The 16,602-nt window shown below is 47.2% G+C and overlaps 1 protein-coding gene across 2 annotated transcripts in view; it reads right to left on the bottom strand.

Annotated features, from left to right (window-relative positions):
* GRK4 (G protein-coupled receptor kinase 4) overlaps window positions 1-16,602 on the bottom strand; it is a 186,513-nt gene that overhangs the window by 43,878 nt on the left and 126,033 nt on the right. For both annotated transcript variants that reach the window (XM_044295702.1, XM_044295694.1), the window contains exon 5: window positions 3,435-3,535. In XM_044295702.1, coding sequence (XP_044151637.1) covers window positions 3,435-3,535 — 101 coding nt within the window. The remainder of the gene's footprint in view (window positions 1-3,434; window positions 3,536-16,602) is intronic.

Genomic DNA, 16,602 nt, shown 5'->3' with positions numbered 1-16,602 from the left:
TGCAGATACAAGAGGAGGTAGCTTACACTCTGCAGATACAAGAGGAGACAGCACACACTCTGCAGATACAAGAGGAGACAGCACACACTCTGCAGATACAAGAGGAGACAGCACACACTCTGTAAGAACAAGAGGAGACAGCACACACTCTGTAAGAACAAGAGGAGACAGCACACACTCTGTAAGAACAAGAGGAGACAGCACACACTCTGTAAGAACAAGAGGAGACAGCACACACTCTGTAAGAACAAGAGGAGACAGCACACACTCTGTAAGAACAAGAGGAGACAGCACACACTCTGTAAGAACAAGAGGAGACAGCACACACTCTGTAAGAACAAGAGGAGACAGCACACACTCTGTAAGAACAAGAGGAGACAGCACACACTCTGTAAGAACAAGAGGAGACAGCACACACTCTGTAAGAAAAAGAGGAGACAGCACACACTCTGCATGCACTCTGCAGGAACAAGAGGCTGCATGCACTCTGCAGGAACAAGAGAAGGCAGCACGCACTCTGCAGGAACAAGAGGCTGCACGCACTCTGCAGGAACAAGAGGAGGCAGCACGCACTCTGCAGGAACAAGAGGAGGCAGCACGCACTCTGCAGGAACAAGAGGAGGCAGCACGCACTCTGCAGGAACAAGAGGAGGCAGCACGCACTCTGCAGGAACAAGAGGAGGCAGCACGCACTCTGCAGGAACAAGAGGAGGCAGCACGCACTCTGCAGGAACAAGAGGAGGCAGCACGCACTCTGCAGGAACAAGAGGAGGCAGCACGCACTCTGCAGGAACAAGAGGAGGCAGCACGCACTCTGCAGGAACAAGAAGAGGCAGCACGCACTCTGCAGGAACAAGAAGAGGCAGCACGCACTCTGCAGGAACAAGAAGAGGCAGCACGCACTCTGCAGGAACAAGACGAGGCAGCACGCACTCTGCAGGAACAAGACGAGGCAGCACGCACTCTGCAGGAACAAGAAGAGGCAGCACGCACTCTGCAGGAACAAGAGAAGGCAGCACGCACTCTGCAGGAACAAGAGAAGGCAGCACGCACTCTGCAGGAACAAGAGGCTGCACGCACTCTGCAGGAACAAGAGGAGGCAGCACGCACTCTACAGGAACAAGAGGAGGCAGCACGCACTCTGCAGGAACAAGAGGAGGCAGCACGCACTTTGCAGGAACAAGAGGAGGCAGCACGCACTCTGCAGGAACAAGAGGAGGCAGCACGCACTCTGCAGGAACAAGAGGAGGCAGCACGCACTCTGCAGGAACAAGAGGAGGCAGCACGCACTCTGCAGGAACAAGAGGAGGCAGCACGCACTCTGCAGGAACAAGAGGAGGCAGCACGCACTCTGCAGGAACAAGAGGAGGCAGCACGCACTCTGCAGGAACAAGAGGAGGCAGCACGCACTCTGCAGGAACAAGAGGAGGCAGCACGCACTCTGCAGGAACAAGAGGAGGCAGCACGCACTCTGCAGGAACAAGAGGAGGCAGCACGCACTCTGCAGGAACAAGAGGAGGCAGCACGCACTCTGCAGGAACAAGAGGAGGCAGCACGCACTCTGCAGGAACAAGAGGAGGCAGCACGCACTCTGCAGGAACAAGAGGAGGCAGCACGCACTCTGCAGGAACAAGAGGAGGCAGCACGCACTCTGCAGGAACAAGAGGAGGCAGCACGCACTCTGCAGGAACAAGAGGAGGCAGCACGCACTCTGCAGGAACAAGAGGAGGCAGCACGCACTCTGCAGGAACAAGAGGAGGCAGCACGCACTCTGCAGGAACAAGAGGAGGCAGCACGCACTCTGCAGGAACAAGAGGAGGCAGCACGCACTCTGCAGGAACAAGAAGAGGCAGCACGCACTCTGCAGGAACAAGAAGAGGCAGCACGCACTCTGCAGGAACAAGAAGAGGCAGCACGCACTCTGCAGGACAGAGAGGCAGCACGCACTCTGCAGGAACAAGAAGAGGCAGCACGCACTCTGCAGGAACAAGAAGAGGCAGCACGCACTCTGCAGGAACAAGAAGAGGCAGCACGCACTCTGCAGACAGAGAGGCAGCACGCACTCTGCAGGAACAAGAGGAGGCAGCACGCACTCTGCAGGAACAAGAGGAGGCAGCACACACTCTGCAGGAACAAGAGGAGGCAGCACACACTCTGCAGGAACAAGAGGAGGCAGCACACACTCTGCAGGAACAAGAGGAGGCAGCACACACTCTGCAGGAACAAGAGGAGGCAGCACACACTCTGCAGGAACAAGAGGAGGCAGCACACACTCTGCAGGAACAAGAGGAGGCAGCACACACTCTGCAGGAACAAGAGGAGGAAGCACACACTCTGCAGGAACAAGAGAAGGCAGCACGCACTCTGCAGGAACAAGAGGCTGCACGCACTCTGCAGGAACAAGAGGAGGCAGCACGCACTCTGCAGGAACAAGAGGAGGCAGCACGCACTCTGCAGGAACAAGAGGAGGCAGCACGCACTCTGCAGGAACAAGAGGAGGCTGCATGCACTCTGGAGGAACAAGAGGCTGCATGCACTCTGCAGGAACAAGAGGAGGCAGCACGCACTCTGCAGGAACAAGAGAAGGCAGCACGCACTCTGCAGGAACAAGAGGCTGCATGCACTCTGCAGGAACAAGAGGAGGCAGCACGCACTCTGCAGGAACAAGAGAAGGCAGCACGCACTCTGCAGGAACAAGAGGCTGCATGCACTCTGCAGGAACAAGAGGAGGCAGTACGCACTCTGCAGGAACAAGAGGAGGCTGCATGCACTCTGGAGGAACAAGAGGAGGCTGCATGCACTCTGGAGGAACAAGAGGAGGCAGCCCAAACCCTGCTGCAATAACTAGGCCCCATCACAGTATATCCTATCTGAAAACCCTATACGTCTATATTAATTTAGGAGACACTGCCCAGTGTTGATCACTGAACACGCATCCATTTTACAGAGAAGTAAAAACCATAATCATCATGTACATAGACGGATCAGCAGTGGAAAGGTCTTAGGTCATTTCCAGATGTGTCAACATAGTCAAATATTTTCACATCTGCTGTTTCGGAAAAACAGATCTCAGGAGCACATGTTGGGTGGGAGAGTGACATTTCTACTCTACAAGTCTCGCTCCTTGACATGTAGTGACGTCATACTAGATGATTTATTTCTTCTGTAATAGTAAATCTCTAGAATGTACACATCCAAATGTATAAAACGATGCAATTACATGTAAATGCCACGGAGCTGTGGTTAAATCAGATCTGTCAAAGACTCCACATCTAGTATACTAGACATAAGTCACGCTGACTTGTCTGAGCACAAAAACCTACGCCCCCCCCCCAATCCCAAATAAAAAAGCTAAAAAAAGAAAACAAAGAAATAATCAATTTATGCAAATCTGAGCCCAAGACATTTAATATTTCCCTCTATCCCCCACTTACCTAGTGCAGTCTTTAAAAAGCTCCTTACAGGGACTCTGCTCCAGCCTCTCCTTACATTCATGTACGGTGTCCTGAGGTATTCCCGGCAAACGGGCTGCAGACTGGAAAGAAACAAAAAAGAAATATGGGAAATTATTGACGAGCCAAGCCATGGACTTGAATTTCATCTATCATATTTTTATAGGTTACAAATAAGATTCTGTTCGCAATCATTTTTCTTCTTCTGTTGGAAATACACATTGGAAGTATTCCCTGATGTATACCTCTGTTGGAAGGCTGCAACATATGGCATGGAATGTAGAAAAAAAAGAAGAAAAAAAGTATACTGAAACTACACAAAGTAAAAAACAACAAAAAAAAAGCATTTTAAAGACTAACAAAGTTAAAAAAAAATTAAAAAAATGATGATGAATACTTTCCCAGCATATGGCATTCGTGGGCTGCATGGGGCATCATGGATACATTCGCCATAGGCACTGCAACTTTCACACCTGCGTTTTGGCATTACGGTTTTGAGATCCGGGAGAGGTTCTCAAAACCGGGCCAAAATGGGTCAGTTGTGTCCCCATGCATTCTGAATGGAAAGAAATCCGTTCAGGATGCCTTCCGCTCCATCAGCTTCTGGTTTTGTGTCCGGTCATCAAAACGGAACAAACCGGATCCTAAAAAAACGGATCCGCCACCCATTGATTTTCAATGTATTTAGTGACAGATGGGGTTTGTTCCATTTCGATTTCACCCAACTAAAGAGATGCATCCTGCATCCATGTGTAATCAAAACAGAACCGTTTTGGTCAGGTTTTGAGATCCTCCGCAGGAGGAGGACAGCCCAGCCCTAGCACTAAAAAAAAGTCTAAGCGCTGGAGCTTGTGGACCTTTTCAGTTTGGACTCTGACCAGTCACAATCACTGACTAATCGACGACGCATGACAAACCAGTACGCTCTGTAGTAATTGGTGACAAATGGGATTTAGAAGGACACGACTCAATGCTGTAATACCAGACACAGCCTACCGACAAGAGTGGCACTGTGGCAGGAATATAGCAGACCCTTCTACTAACCTCAGACAAGCCCATTAAGTCACATCAGATTTTAGAATTATGGTTTTAGAGGAAAAATATGAGAACTGATTGGCAAACTTTGCTGGAAACAATCTCTATTGTCCGCAATGGAGGGATCTGCAACCCATCCCTCGCACTGACCACAAGTGATCTGCAGACATTGCTGATCTCCAGGGACAAAGGCGACCACGGTTGGGGAAGTGCAGTATACAACTTCCTGCCCGCAAAATTCATAACCTTCCAGGTCTTTCCAAATGGAGGACCTCCTTCTCCTTCTATACACACCAGTCAATATTAGCTCTGGAAAGTAATCCAACCAGAGGCTTTCAAATTCTTGACCATGGGCCTTGACTATAGCCATAGCACTTGGTGTGGGGCCCAGAGGTTGAGAGGGCCCAATCAGATGCAAGCAAGAACATTGTACCTTTTTGTGGGGAATACCAATATGGTGGCTTTTTGCAATAATGTGCATTTTCTGATATTATACAGACCTATAATTTTTGCTACTTATGCTGCTGGTTTGATTTTCTTACACTAGGTCAGGGATCAACAACCTCCGGCACTCCAGCTGTTCTGAAACTACAACTCCCAGAATCCTACTTTCACTTCTGCAGGAGTTACAAGAACAGCCAGGTTAAGTGTGCATGCTGGGAGTTGTACTTTACAGCAGCTGGGGTGCCGCGGGTTGCCGATCTCTGCACTAGGTGGTGGGGGCCCCATTGTAGTTTGCTATAGGCCGCTATGAATTATAGTTACACCCCTGCTCTTGACCATATGAAGATCAGGTATCAGACTCAAGTCCAAGAGTTGACAATAGAAGAGTTTTAACCATTTAGTCGCTGTTCACATCATGAGTGCATAGGGCTTCCTTCACCCTACAGAGACCAAAAGATTGTCCATTTGGCCTCCGATGGTGTAACTTATGACTTTTAGAAAAGTAGACAACACTTTTGTCAGTAGAAGCATTCCACAAAAATTTGTATACTGGGCAGAATACTTTTTATTTTTTTCCTGGGAGTCAATGGGTGATATATGCCAGACTTTGGCAGTATTCCTGACATTTGAAGGTTCTAAAGAAAGTTCTAACATAGTGTGAGAAACCATCCAAATGGCAGAAAGGTTGCTGGCAACTCGCCTTGCGGTCTATGATGGCAAAGTTGTGTGTGAGCTGCGACCATAAATTCCAAATTCGATTTTTTGTGTGACATTCGCATTGCGGTCGCGGGAGACGGCATGTCGTTACCTCCCCCCCATTGATGATGCAATCCTCATGTCATGGAGCCCTAGCCTTAGTCTTACAACTTTTCGGAAGAAAGCCTCTACCTGTCAAGTTTATGTGCGCCATGTTCTGATACTATCACCGCCAACCACGCCAGACCACAGGAGGCCTGCCTAAGTATCTTTCCCACTGTAAGAGCCATTTTTCGATGACTATTAAGGCCTCTAATCTGGGCTGGAACACAAATAAGTATGAAGCTGGCAAGTCGTAGGGCTATTATGTGTCCAGATAATAAGATTCAAGAAGGAGGAAGCTTTTTGAGCACAAACACTTTAACGCTACTTCCTAAAAGTGTGCAACCTTAACGGCAGAGCCGGAGTTTTCATTGTCTACCCCACAACAAATGACACAGGTGGAAGTGAGGCCTCGAGCCTCACAATATGACCTCGAGCCTCCGCAGAAGGTATGCGGTTTCTCAGCAGCTATTTCCATCTAAGGAGAATCATAATGGGCTGGCTCGGGTTTCTATTCAACCTGGATATATCCCAAAAGTTTTACGTCTCCGAAAAAAAAAAAAAAAGTTGCATGGGAAGAGGAGAAAAATGCCAGTTCAATAGGAAGGAAGGGAGTGGCATAAATAATAGCCAAAAAAACAAAGGTTGGTAAGGACACAGGCTAAGAAAAGAATGAAGTGACGGAGCAGGAGTGGACATAGGCTGACGACATTGCCAGAAGCTGCTGCGTGAAGCCCTCAGGGTGTGTGTATAACGGGAATTCCCTCTGGTTGTAGCCTCCAATATGATCCACACCCGCGTCACATCATATATATGTAGATGAATTACAGACGTTGCTGAGGGATTGCTCATTTTCTGTAAGCATTCCCTGTTTATAAGTGGAAGGGCAAAATGATCACAATTTTTCTACTAATTGTCTACTAAAGCCGGCCATACTCATGGGATCTCTGTCTGCCGAACTTTCACTATATCTCCTGATCCTCCCATGCACATGCATGCTCTGCCAAGAGGGGAGAAAGCTGCTACCAGACATCTCTAGGGTGGCTTGTCGCCCCCCAGCAGACCGATCCTTCTCTCCTCCAGTATCGAAGGAGAGCCAGGAGCCCCCAATACACATTAGGCCTCATGCACACGACCCATTCACTTCAACGGGGCCGCAAAAGATGCGAACAGCACTCGGTGTGCTGTCCGCATCTCTTGCTCTGTTCCGTGGCCCCGAAAAATGTCCTTTTTGCGGACAAGAATAAGCTTTTCTACAATGGGCCGCCTGTTCCGTTCCACAAATTGGGGAAGGCACACGTGTGGCTTCTGTGTTTTGCGGACCGCAAAAAACGGAAAGGTCGTGTGCATGAAGCCTTAAAACTGTCAGCTGGTCCCACCAAGCTGACATTAAAGGGGTCTTCCCTTTTTGTCCCCTAATTTGGACTCTCGTGACCCATTTTCACCATGTAAAACAACCCCCCTGATTTCTTTCCATCCTTTATGTAGCACTTCCTGTTCCTGCATCCAACCAAACCCATGATGCACTTCTCCTTCCTCTGCCACAGCTCCAGCACCACCCCTAATAACGACCAGCCTTTTTATAGCTCCTCCCACCCAGCAAGTTACATAGAAACTCCCCCATCACTGCCCCGCCTATGGACACAACATCACGGGAAGTAAGAGCTGCATGGACATGGCCATGTGACCACAGCCCAGAATGGGAGATAGGAGCAATAAAGGTAAAAGAAATACATTACAAAATTATAGCTAGCTTAATAAATGGTTATTTTAAAGGATGTTGATGCAAACTGGAAAACCCCTTTAATGTGTATAGTCTGCCTTACAAAAGTATGCATGATCGGACGACTGGGGCCCTCACTGATCAGCAGTATGGAGACAGCCACGCATTTGTTGTCACTCCCCATTACAATATATGTGAGATACATAAACATGACTTCTCTCTTTTAGGCCTGATTCACACTATGCAGCTATTGGTGCAGTTTTTTAAACCAAAGCCAGAAGTGGAGGCAGGGCTAGCTCAGCTGAATGTAATGATATCTTTCACTTAGCGATCTGTTGCTTCATTCTGGAGAAAAAGTACTTTTAACCCATATACAAATGTACAGTTAGGTGCACTGAGGGCGGACCCAAACTATGTGTGCACCCTAATTCCTCCTGCTTCCTCTGCCGGTTCTCAGTTTTCCTTCTTGTTTGATGGGTTCAGGCAAGATCACTATGCAGGAACCCGGCCCTGTCAATCAAGGAGAGGGAGGGACTGCCAGAGGAAGCAGGAGGAGCAATTGGGCACGCCCCCGATGCACTTAACTGCTCATTTGCATATTGGTTAAAAGTTCTTTTTCTCCAGAATGAAGCAACGGATCGCTTAGTGAAAGATATTATTACATTAATCTTAGCTAGTCCTACAAGACATTGTGCCTGGCTTCACAGCTAAATTTCCTGGTGACGGACTCTTTAAAGTGGAGAAAAAATACAAAACATATAAATGTAGGCGCCACCCTGCAGCATCCGATTGCTGAGAGCCATGAAAGCGTATGTGGTGAATACAAATCTGGGGCCAGAAACCACAAACTTGTGCCGAGTTTTATTCCATTCCTCCTGTCGAGCACGTCTCTTAAGCCGGACTTCCCCCAGTTTAGCTTTTCTAGCACTAAGGGTACTTTCACACTAGCGTTAGAAGAATCCGGAACTGCCTGCTGGATCCAGAAATCCGTATGCAAACTGATATTATTTGTTTCCGGATCGGGATGCGGGTCCGTCTGACAAATGCATTGCAATACTGAATCCGTCTCTCCAGTGTCATCCGGAAAAACGGATCCCGTATTTATCTTTTTTAAAGGTCTGTGCATGCGCAGACTGGGAAACCGGAACACTTGGTACCAGATCCGGCATTAATACATTTCAATGGAAATTAATGCCGGATCTGGCAATCCGGCAAGTGTTCCGGAATTTTGGCTGGAGAAAATACTGCAGCACGCTGCAATATTTTCTCCGGCCAAATACCGTAAAAGGGACTGAACTGAAGACCCCCTGATGCATACTGAACAGATGGCTCTCCATTCAGAATGCACTGGGATTAAACTGAAGCGTTTTTTTCCGGTATTGAGCCCCTAGGACGGAACTCAATACCGGAAAACTTTAACGCTAGTGTGGAAGTACCCTCAGCGTCTCGCCTGCTTCTACTTGAGAAAGTGGAACTCTGCAAACAGGTGTGGAAATCTCATCCATCAGAAATTCTAAAGAATAATATATCAATATTGTGTGCCCCCGGCTTGATAACCCTGTAAATATATTCTGACTTAAGTCTCACAAGATTTTCAAAAACAATAAAAAAATAAAACATTTCACGATGTGTGCCAATAAGCAAAAATACTGAATAGAAATAATTCATCCATCTTTTCTGTCTGTTCTTCTGGTCTGAGGTATGTGTTTATTCTAGCATCTGCTGTTATTTTACAGATCTGACCTGGGGGTCTGTACAGGGGTCTATTTACTTCAGAGTCTGCAGACAATATGCCAAATATAGTGAATGTAAGGGGACACTTATTATGGGTTGCTTTCTGTGCGGCACTATTCTGAATCTCTGTACAGTACCTGGGGGCACTTTACAGGTGCAGTATTGGGACAGCAGCAAGTACAGCATTCAGAGTAAGCAGTAGGATGTAGAATTTGTATGGGGTGCTGAAAAAGCAAGGAGCCGGAAAAGTCTGGTAGAAAATTCTACAAAGATGAGTTATGGCCTCAAGAAGCTGTCATGGCAGTCTGGGCCGGATAGAGAAGAAATGGCAAAAAAAAAATAATAATAATTCCAATCACTTGTGAAATGGTCTCTAACTAAACAGGATTGCTTTTATAATGTGTAAGTGACTGAAGATATCAGAATATACTGAACAATGTTCATGGGGTGAAGGGGAAGCACTCTCATAAAACCTTTGCACTGGGCCCACCAGTGTGTAAAAAAGGCCCTTACTTCACAGCTGTATTCAAAGTTCAGCTGTTAATTCTTCTTCTTCTTATTATTATTTAAAAAAAGGTAAAAATCCTGTTGTCAGACGTACCCCTAAGGCCTCATGCACACGACCATATTTGGCAGATCGCACACAGACCCATTTATTTGTATAGGTTTGCAAATGATAGAACCTGTCTTATTCTTGTCCATTTTGCATAAGAGAATAGGCTTTTTTTACAGTGGGTTCCGTGAAAATTACGGGATGAACACAGACGGCATCCATATTTTGCAGATACGCGATTTGCAGACAGCAAAACAGATACGGTCGTGTGGAGAAGCATAACAGCTAAGCTGAGCAGCTAAAACATAGCGAGTGATTTCTGTACAATGTCTGGTTTAAAAGGTAACATTTTGCAGAGCCGCATCTGAACAGACACTGAAAAGATTAAGAAATCTGCAGAATTAGGAATGCAGCTCTGGAGTATGATAAATAATATAAGTCAGGTTCAGTACAACATAAGTGATACAAACTTTACTATGACAGTATATCGTGACTGAGTCGTATATAAAAGACTATAGTAAATGCCCACTACTAGAAATATGGAGCTGTGCAGTATAAACAATACAAGGAAACGTGGCACTCAGGGGTGCACCACCAATGGGGCCAGGTGAGGTCTCAGGCAGCACCAGGTAGGGGTAAGAGGGGGGCAGCAGAAGGGTATGGGCAATGACCGCTTTCATTGTGGCAAAGGGGTTAGGTTAAGAAATTGGCATGTGGGGGCGCCATTTTAGTTTTCGCCAAAGGCGGCAGAAAGGCTAGGTGCACCCCTGCTGGCACTCTCCAGATCACTGCAGCCCCCTCAAACATCTGATCCCAAAGGGTGCAGAGAGAGTCTATATTGGTTACTTGTTCTAAGGATAGGTTATACATTTTAAAGAACCCTTTAAGCAATATATTCTTAAAGGGGTTATCCAATGATTAACGAAAAAATACTCTGCCTATCACAACTCAGGAGGCGTGTCTCAGCTCTCCCCATCACAGCTCAGAAGGCGTGTCTCAGTTCTCCCTATCACAGTTCAGGAGGCAGTGGAAGGATGAAACTGAGCATGTGCGGCCTTCTCAGTGATCAGGACAAAGAAATAAGAAAAGAACAAACAGCAGGTGGCGCTATACAGATACATTTTATTGAATAGCTCAGTGGTTATGCAACATTTTTAATTACAAGCAATTACAAAAGTATTCAGATCCAGGTGCTGGTTTGAAAACTGTGCAATATTTTTTGAGGGACAACCCCTTTTAGGGTACTTTCACACTTTGGTTGTTTGATTCCGGCAGGCAGTTCCGTTGCATACAGGCAAACTGTATGCAAACGCATGTCATTTTTTCTGACTGATCAGTCAGAAAAATGCATTGCAATACCGGATCCGTTTTTCCGGTGTCATCAGGCAAAACGGATCCGGTATTTTTTATTTTTTTCCATTTTTAAAGGTCTGCGCATGCACAGACCAGAAGGACGGATCCGGCATTCCGATATTTTGAATGCCAGATCCGGCACTAATACATCCCTATGGAAAAAAAATCCGGATCCGGCATTCCGTCAAGTCTTCAGTTTTTTTCGCCGGAGATAAAACCGTAGCATGCTACGGTTTTCTCTTTTGCCTGATCAGTCAAAATGACTGAACTGAAGACATCCTGATGCATCCTGAACGGATTACTCTCCATTCAGGCTAGTTTCACACTTGCGGCAGGACGGATCCGACATGCTGTTCACCATGTCGGATCCGTCCTGCGGCTATTTCGCCGTGCCCGCGGACCGCCGCTCCGTCCCCATTGACTATAATGGGGACGGGGGCGGAGCTCCGGCGCAGCACGGCGGTGCACGGAGAAAGCCGCCGGACTAAAAAGCCTGACATGCAGTAATTTTAGTCCGGCGGCCTTTCTCCGTGCAGCGCCGTGCTGCGCCGGAGCTCCGCCCCCGTCCCCATTATAGTCAATGGGGACGGAGCAGCGGTCCGCGGGCACGGCGAAATAGCCGCAGGACGGATCCGACATGGTGAACAGCATGTCGGATCCGTCCTGCCGCAAGTGTGAAAGTACCCTCAGAATGCATGGGGATATGCCTGATCAGTTCTTTTCCGGTATAGAGGCCCTGTGACGGAACTCTATGCCGGAAAAGAAAAACGCTAATGTGAAAGTAGCCTAAGGTGGAAATTTACTGCCATTGGCTATGTGTTCTAAAGGGCTGCAGTACTGTAATCCAAAACCCAACAGTCCGTAATTCCTAATCTCATAACCCCCCAAAAAAAAATATATAAGCAAGAACGAAGTAGCTTCAGCTCAGCGACGGGGAGTAGAATGAACATTTTTGCAAGGGCTGGAGGCGTCTAATATGAATCCAGGATATTAACCTTCTAATAGTCTGGAAAATCTCATTATCCGCCACCTTGTCAGACCGTAGAGCGTGGAACTTTACTGTGCTTTTCTCACTAGACAGACACAGGCTTTCCATGAATGAATGACCTCCTTCTCTCGCTTTACACCTGTGTTTTGCACAGGAAAGGTCCACTCAGCCCCAGATAAGGCTTGTTTGTGGAGTCCGGGCTCCCCATGAATGGTCTGTTCAGCAGAACTGTGACACTCTTCAGCATCTGACTCAGTGACACCGCATCCAAATTCCTGATATTCTACAAACCGTCGGTTTGGCCGCCATAAAGTGAAATAACGCAGCATTCCTCGTCAGGCGCTGTGACCTCAACGTGCCAAATGGAAAGAGCTCGCTCTGATTAAGTTACCTGAGCAGCGTTTACTGCCGGCCGTGGAGCTGGGTGTCGGTATCTGGATATTATATCAGACGTGCATGCTCTGAGCCGTGAATTGTGAGTGACCCCTGTGGGGTGGATTATATATCCTTGTGATAAATCTCAACAATGGGGGATTCTGGGTACGTAGGAGCATATGAAGTGCGAAAACATATGGCTTTGCCATTAAACGCACAGAGATGATACATTTCAGAAGAGGGTATATTTCACATTTTTTTCTTCTCCACCCACATCCAAAGTAAAATTAAAACATGTATTTGGAAGGTGCCTTCAGTTCCTCTAGACTCCGCAGTCGTATTCTCTGGGAAGACAGTGAAGTTCTACCATGTACTATGTTAATACAAAACCAGCACCGTTCTAAATTCAGCTTTGGATGTGCATGGAGAAAAAAAGGGTAACCTAAAATAAATACATAGCGAGAAAAAGCATACATACAATGGGAAAAGCAATTGAAATGGTACATGTCAGGTCACCTTCTTCCATTGCTCCATAGTCTAGTTCTGCTGCTCACGAGCACATTGTAGGCACTTTCAACAGTAGACAGGGGTCAACTTGAGCACTCTGACAGGTCTGAGGCTACGCAGCCCTATGCCCATCAAGCTGTGATGTCCCATGTGTTCTATTATATGGTAGCCAGCAATCTATGCTACAGTAGCCCTTCTGTGGGATTGGGTCAGGTGGGCTAGCCTGCACTCCCCAAATGCCAATGAACCTTGGGCGCCCATGATCCTGTCACTGGTTTACCGGCTTCCCTTCCTTGGACCACTTTTGGAAGGTGCAAAATACCACACAGCAGGAACACACCCTACAAGACTTGCCATTTTGGAGATGATCTGACCCGGTTGTCTAGCCATCACAATTTGTCCCTTGCCAAAGTCCCTAAAATCTTTAAAGGGGTTATCCCATGATTAATGTAAAAATTGGAAATCATATAGTACATGAAAATCTCTTCCTAACAAAGCTAGAACCAGCCCTGTACCTCACATGGATCCAGAGATCTCCTTATTCATTGCTCTCCTAGATTTATATCAAACTGGCAGCTCAGGGGAGTGTCTTCTCTGCTGCAGCTCAGGGGGCGTGTCCATGCTCTCCCTATCACAGCTCAGGGGGCGTGTCCATGATCTCCCTATCACAGCTCAGGAGGCGTGTCTTTTCTGCTGTAGCTCTCCCTATCAAAGCTCAGGAGAAAGTTGAAGGATGAAACTGAGCATGTGCGGCCATCTCAGTGAGCAGGACAAAGAAATTAGATTAAAAAACAAACAGCAGATGGCGCAATACAGATACATTTTATTGGATAACTCACTGGCTATATTAATTTTTTAATTAGATGCAATTACAAAAGTATTTAGATGCAGGTGCTGGTTTTAAAACTGTAGAATATTTTAAGTTTGTCTACTGTATTTTTCATGTTTCTGACAGCTGCGTGTTTTATCCTTGCAATCTCAAATGTCACTGGCAAAGGCTCTGCAAAAGAGACACAAAGATCTCCCTGAAGTGCAAAGGGTCAATATACTTTTCTCGGCCACGGTTCCTTCTACCACCGGCCTCTGACCATAGCAGACTAGTCCGGTTATGTCTTCATTCAACATCACTCAGTTGAGTTTTTGTTGCCCTGATTGAACTGTAGTAACCAGCTGACAACTGACAACCATTCCAGCTCTCATTTTTAGAACACTTCAGAAAACAAATGGTTGCTATTGACGACTACTCCATTATCTATTTGCGCTAGTTTTCATAAATCTCACTCATGTGCAAAATGTGCAAAAATGATAACACAATCTACAACTTCACCTTCAGACCCATACATCTAAAGACATGCAAGGAGGAGTTCTTGCACCTTTTAAGCACTGCAATGAGTTTGGCCAATGCCACCAACACCACATCCAGGGGTGCACCACCAATGAGGCTAGGTGAGGCGATCGCCTCAGGCAGCGAAAAGGCTAGGTGCACCCCTGACTACATCATACTACAGAGTGAGGCCATTAATGATATCTCTACCCGGGAATCCTACTCAGGAAATGACAGATGCCGTCCACTAATTGCTGCTTCCAGCAAATTTAAAATTACATATCTACATTTGAGGTGCCACAAATCACGACGTACCGGCTGAGTGATTACCGGTTTGGAGTAGGGCTGAAACAAATTAATTGATTAACTCAACACAAAAAAATCCTCGAATCAATCGAATCGATGATTTGTTTGTGCCATGTGACCACAGAGTGTGAGTGAAGAGCTTGCTATTCGTGGTCACCCGCCTGCTCACACAACGATACACTGGATCCTGACGTACACACATCGTCAGGACATTTTAGTTCACTGGCACTGCGGCAGGGCACTGATGGCTAGAAGGGGGAGTGGGGGAACTGATGGCAGTGGGGGGAGCTGATGGCACTGGGGTGGGGGAGAGCTGATTGCCTGGGGTGGGGAAGAGCTGATTGCACTGGGGTGGTGGAGAGCTGATGGCACTGGGGAATAGTGGAGAGCTGATGGCACTGGGGAATAGTGGAGAGCTGATGGCACTGGGGAATAGTGGAGAGCTGATGGCACTGGGGAATAGTGGAGCTGATGGCACTAGGGAATAGTGGAAATGATGGCACTGGGGAATAGTGGAAATTATGGCACTGGGGAATAGTGGAAATGATGGCACTGGGGAATAGTGGGGATGATGGCACTGGGGAATAGTGGGGATGATGGCACTGGGGAATAGTGGGGATGATGGCACTGGGGAATAGTGGGGATGATGGCACTGGGGAATAGTGGAGCTGATGGCACTGGGGAATAGTGGAGCTGATGGCACTGGGGAATAGTGGAGCTGATGGCACTGGGGAATAGTGGAGCTGATGGCACTGGGGAATAGTGGGGATGATGGCACTGGGGAATAGTGGGGATGATGGCACTGGGGAATAGTGGAGATGATGGCACTGGGGAATAGTGGAGCTGATGGCACTGGGGAATAGTGGGGATGATGGCACTGGGGAATAGATTTTTTTTACACTCATTGAAGAACATTTCTTTATTTTTTCATAGTCACATAGTAAGATCTCTCTTCTATTCACCACTGTGAGTGGTGGCGGACATGGACAGATGAGGGCTCTTGGACAAGAACAGTATGTGGGCCCCTTGCTGTTCAACGTCTAATTTTCAAGAGCAATCTTGGCTATGAAGTTCTATACTTTATCCTTCCAATGGTAGTTCAGAATCTGCCATTAAGTTGGAGATAAGAGTGATTAACATAGTTCTTCCAGGAGTAAAACACTGATGACCTATCCTCAGTATAAGGGCTCATTCAGACAGATCCATTATTTTGCGGAAAGTTCAGCAAGTCCGCAAAAAAACAGATTGCATTCAGTTTTTTTGCTGATCCATAGACTTCAATAGGGCCATGTCCTGATTTTCACGGACAAGTATAGGACATGTTTCATTTTTTTGCTGAGCCGTGCAATGGAAGAAAAGGGCCCCATAGAAGTGAATGGGACAGCACCTAATCCGCAAAAAAAACAGGATCCGCATTTTTGCAGACAGCATACGGCAAGTCTGAATGAGCCCTAAGTCATCACTATCAGATCGGTGGGGGTCGGACCACCAGCACCGCCACTGATCAGCTGTTTGAAGAGGCTGCCTTGCTCTGGTGACCGCTGCGGACTCTTCCTAGGCCAGTGATGTCACGTTCATCGGTCACATGGCCTAGGCGCAGCTCAGACCCATTCAAGAGAATAAGCCTGACCTGCAATACCAAGCTCAGCCGCTATACAATGTACGGCGCTGTGCTTGGTAAGCTTTGAGGACGCAGCAGCGCTCACGGTCTCTTTAAATAGCTGATCATTAGGGATGCAGGGAGTCAGACCCCAAATGATCAGATATTGCTAACCTAGGTCATTATCCCCCATAGGATAGGGAATAACTATTTGATCGGTGGGGGTCCTGCTGCTGGGACCCCCATCAATCATGACAATGGTGACCCCATATCCCTCAAGCCCCCCCCCCCTTCAAATGCCTAATCTACCGCTCCATTCATTTGGTGGAGCCTTGAGGGATATGGGGTACTTATTGTCACGATCGATGGGGATCCCAGCAACCGGACACCCACTGATCAACTAGTTATCC

Source organism: Bufo gargarizans, chromosome 1 (genome assembly GCF_014858855.1).
Source record: "Bufo gargarizans isolate SCDJY-AF-19 chromosome 1, ASM1485885v1, whole genome shotgun sequence".
Taxonomy (NCBI): domain Eukaryota; kingdom Metazoa; phylum Chordata; class Amphibia; order Anura; family Bufonidae; genus Bufo; species Bufo gargarizans.
The sequence above is the reverse complement of the archived record's forward strand: the minus strand, read 5'-3'. Positions and strand labels throughout refer to the sequence as shown.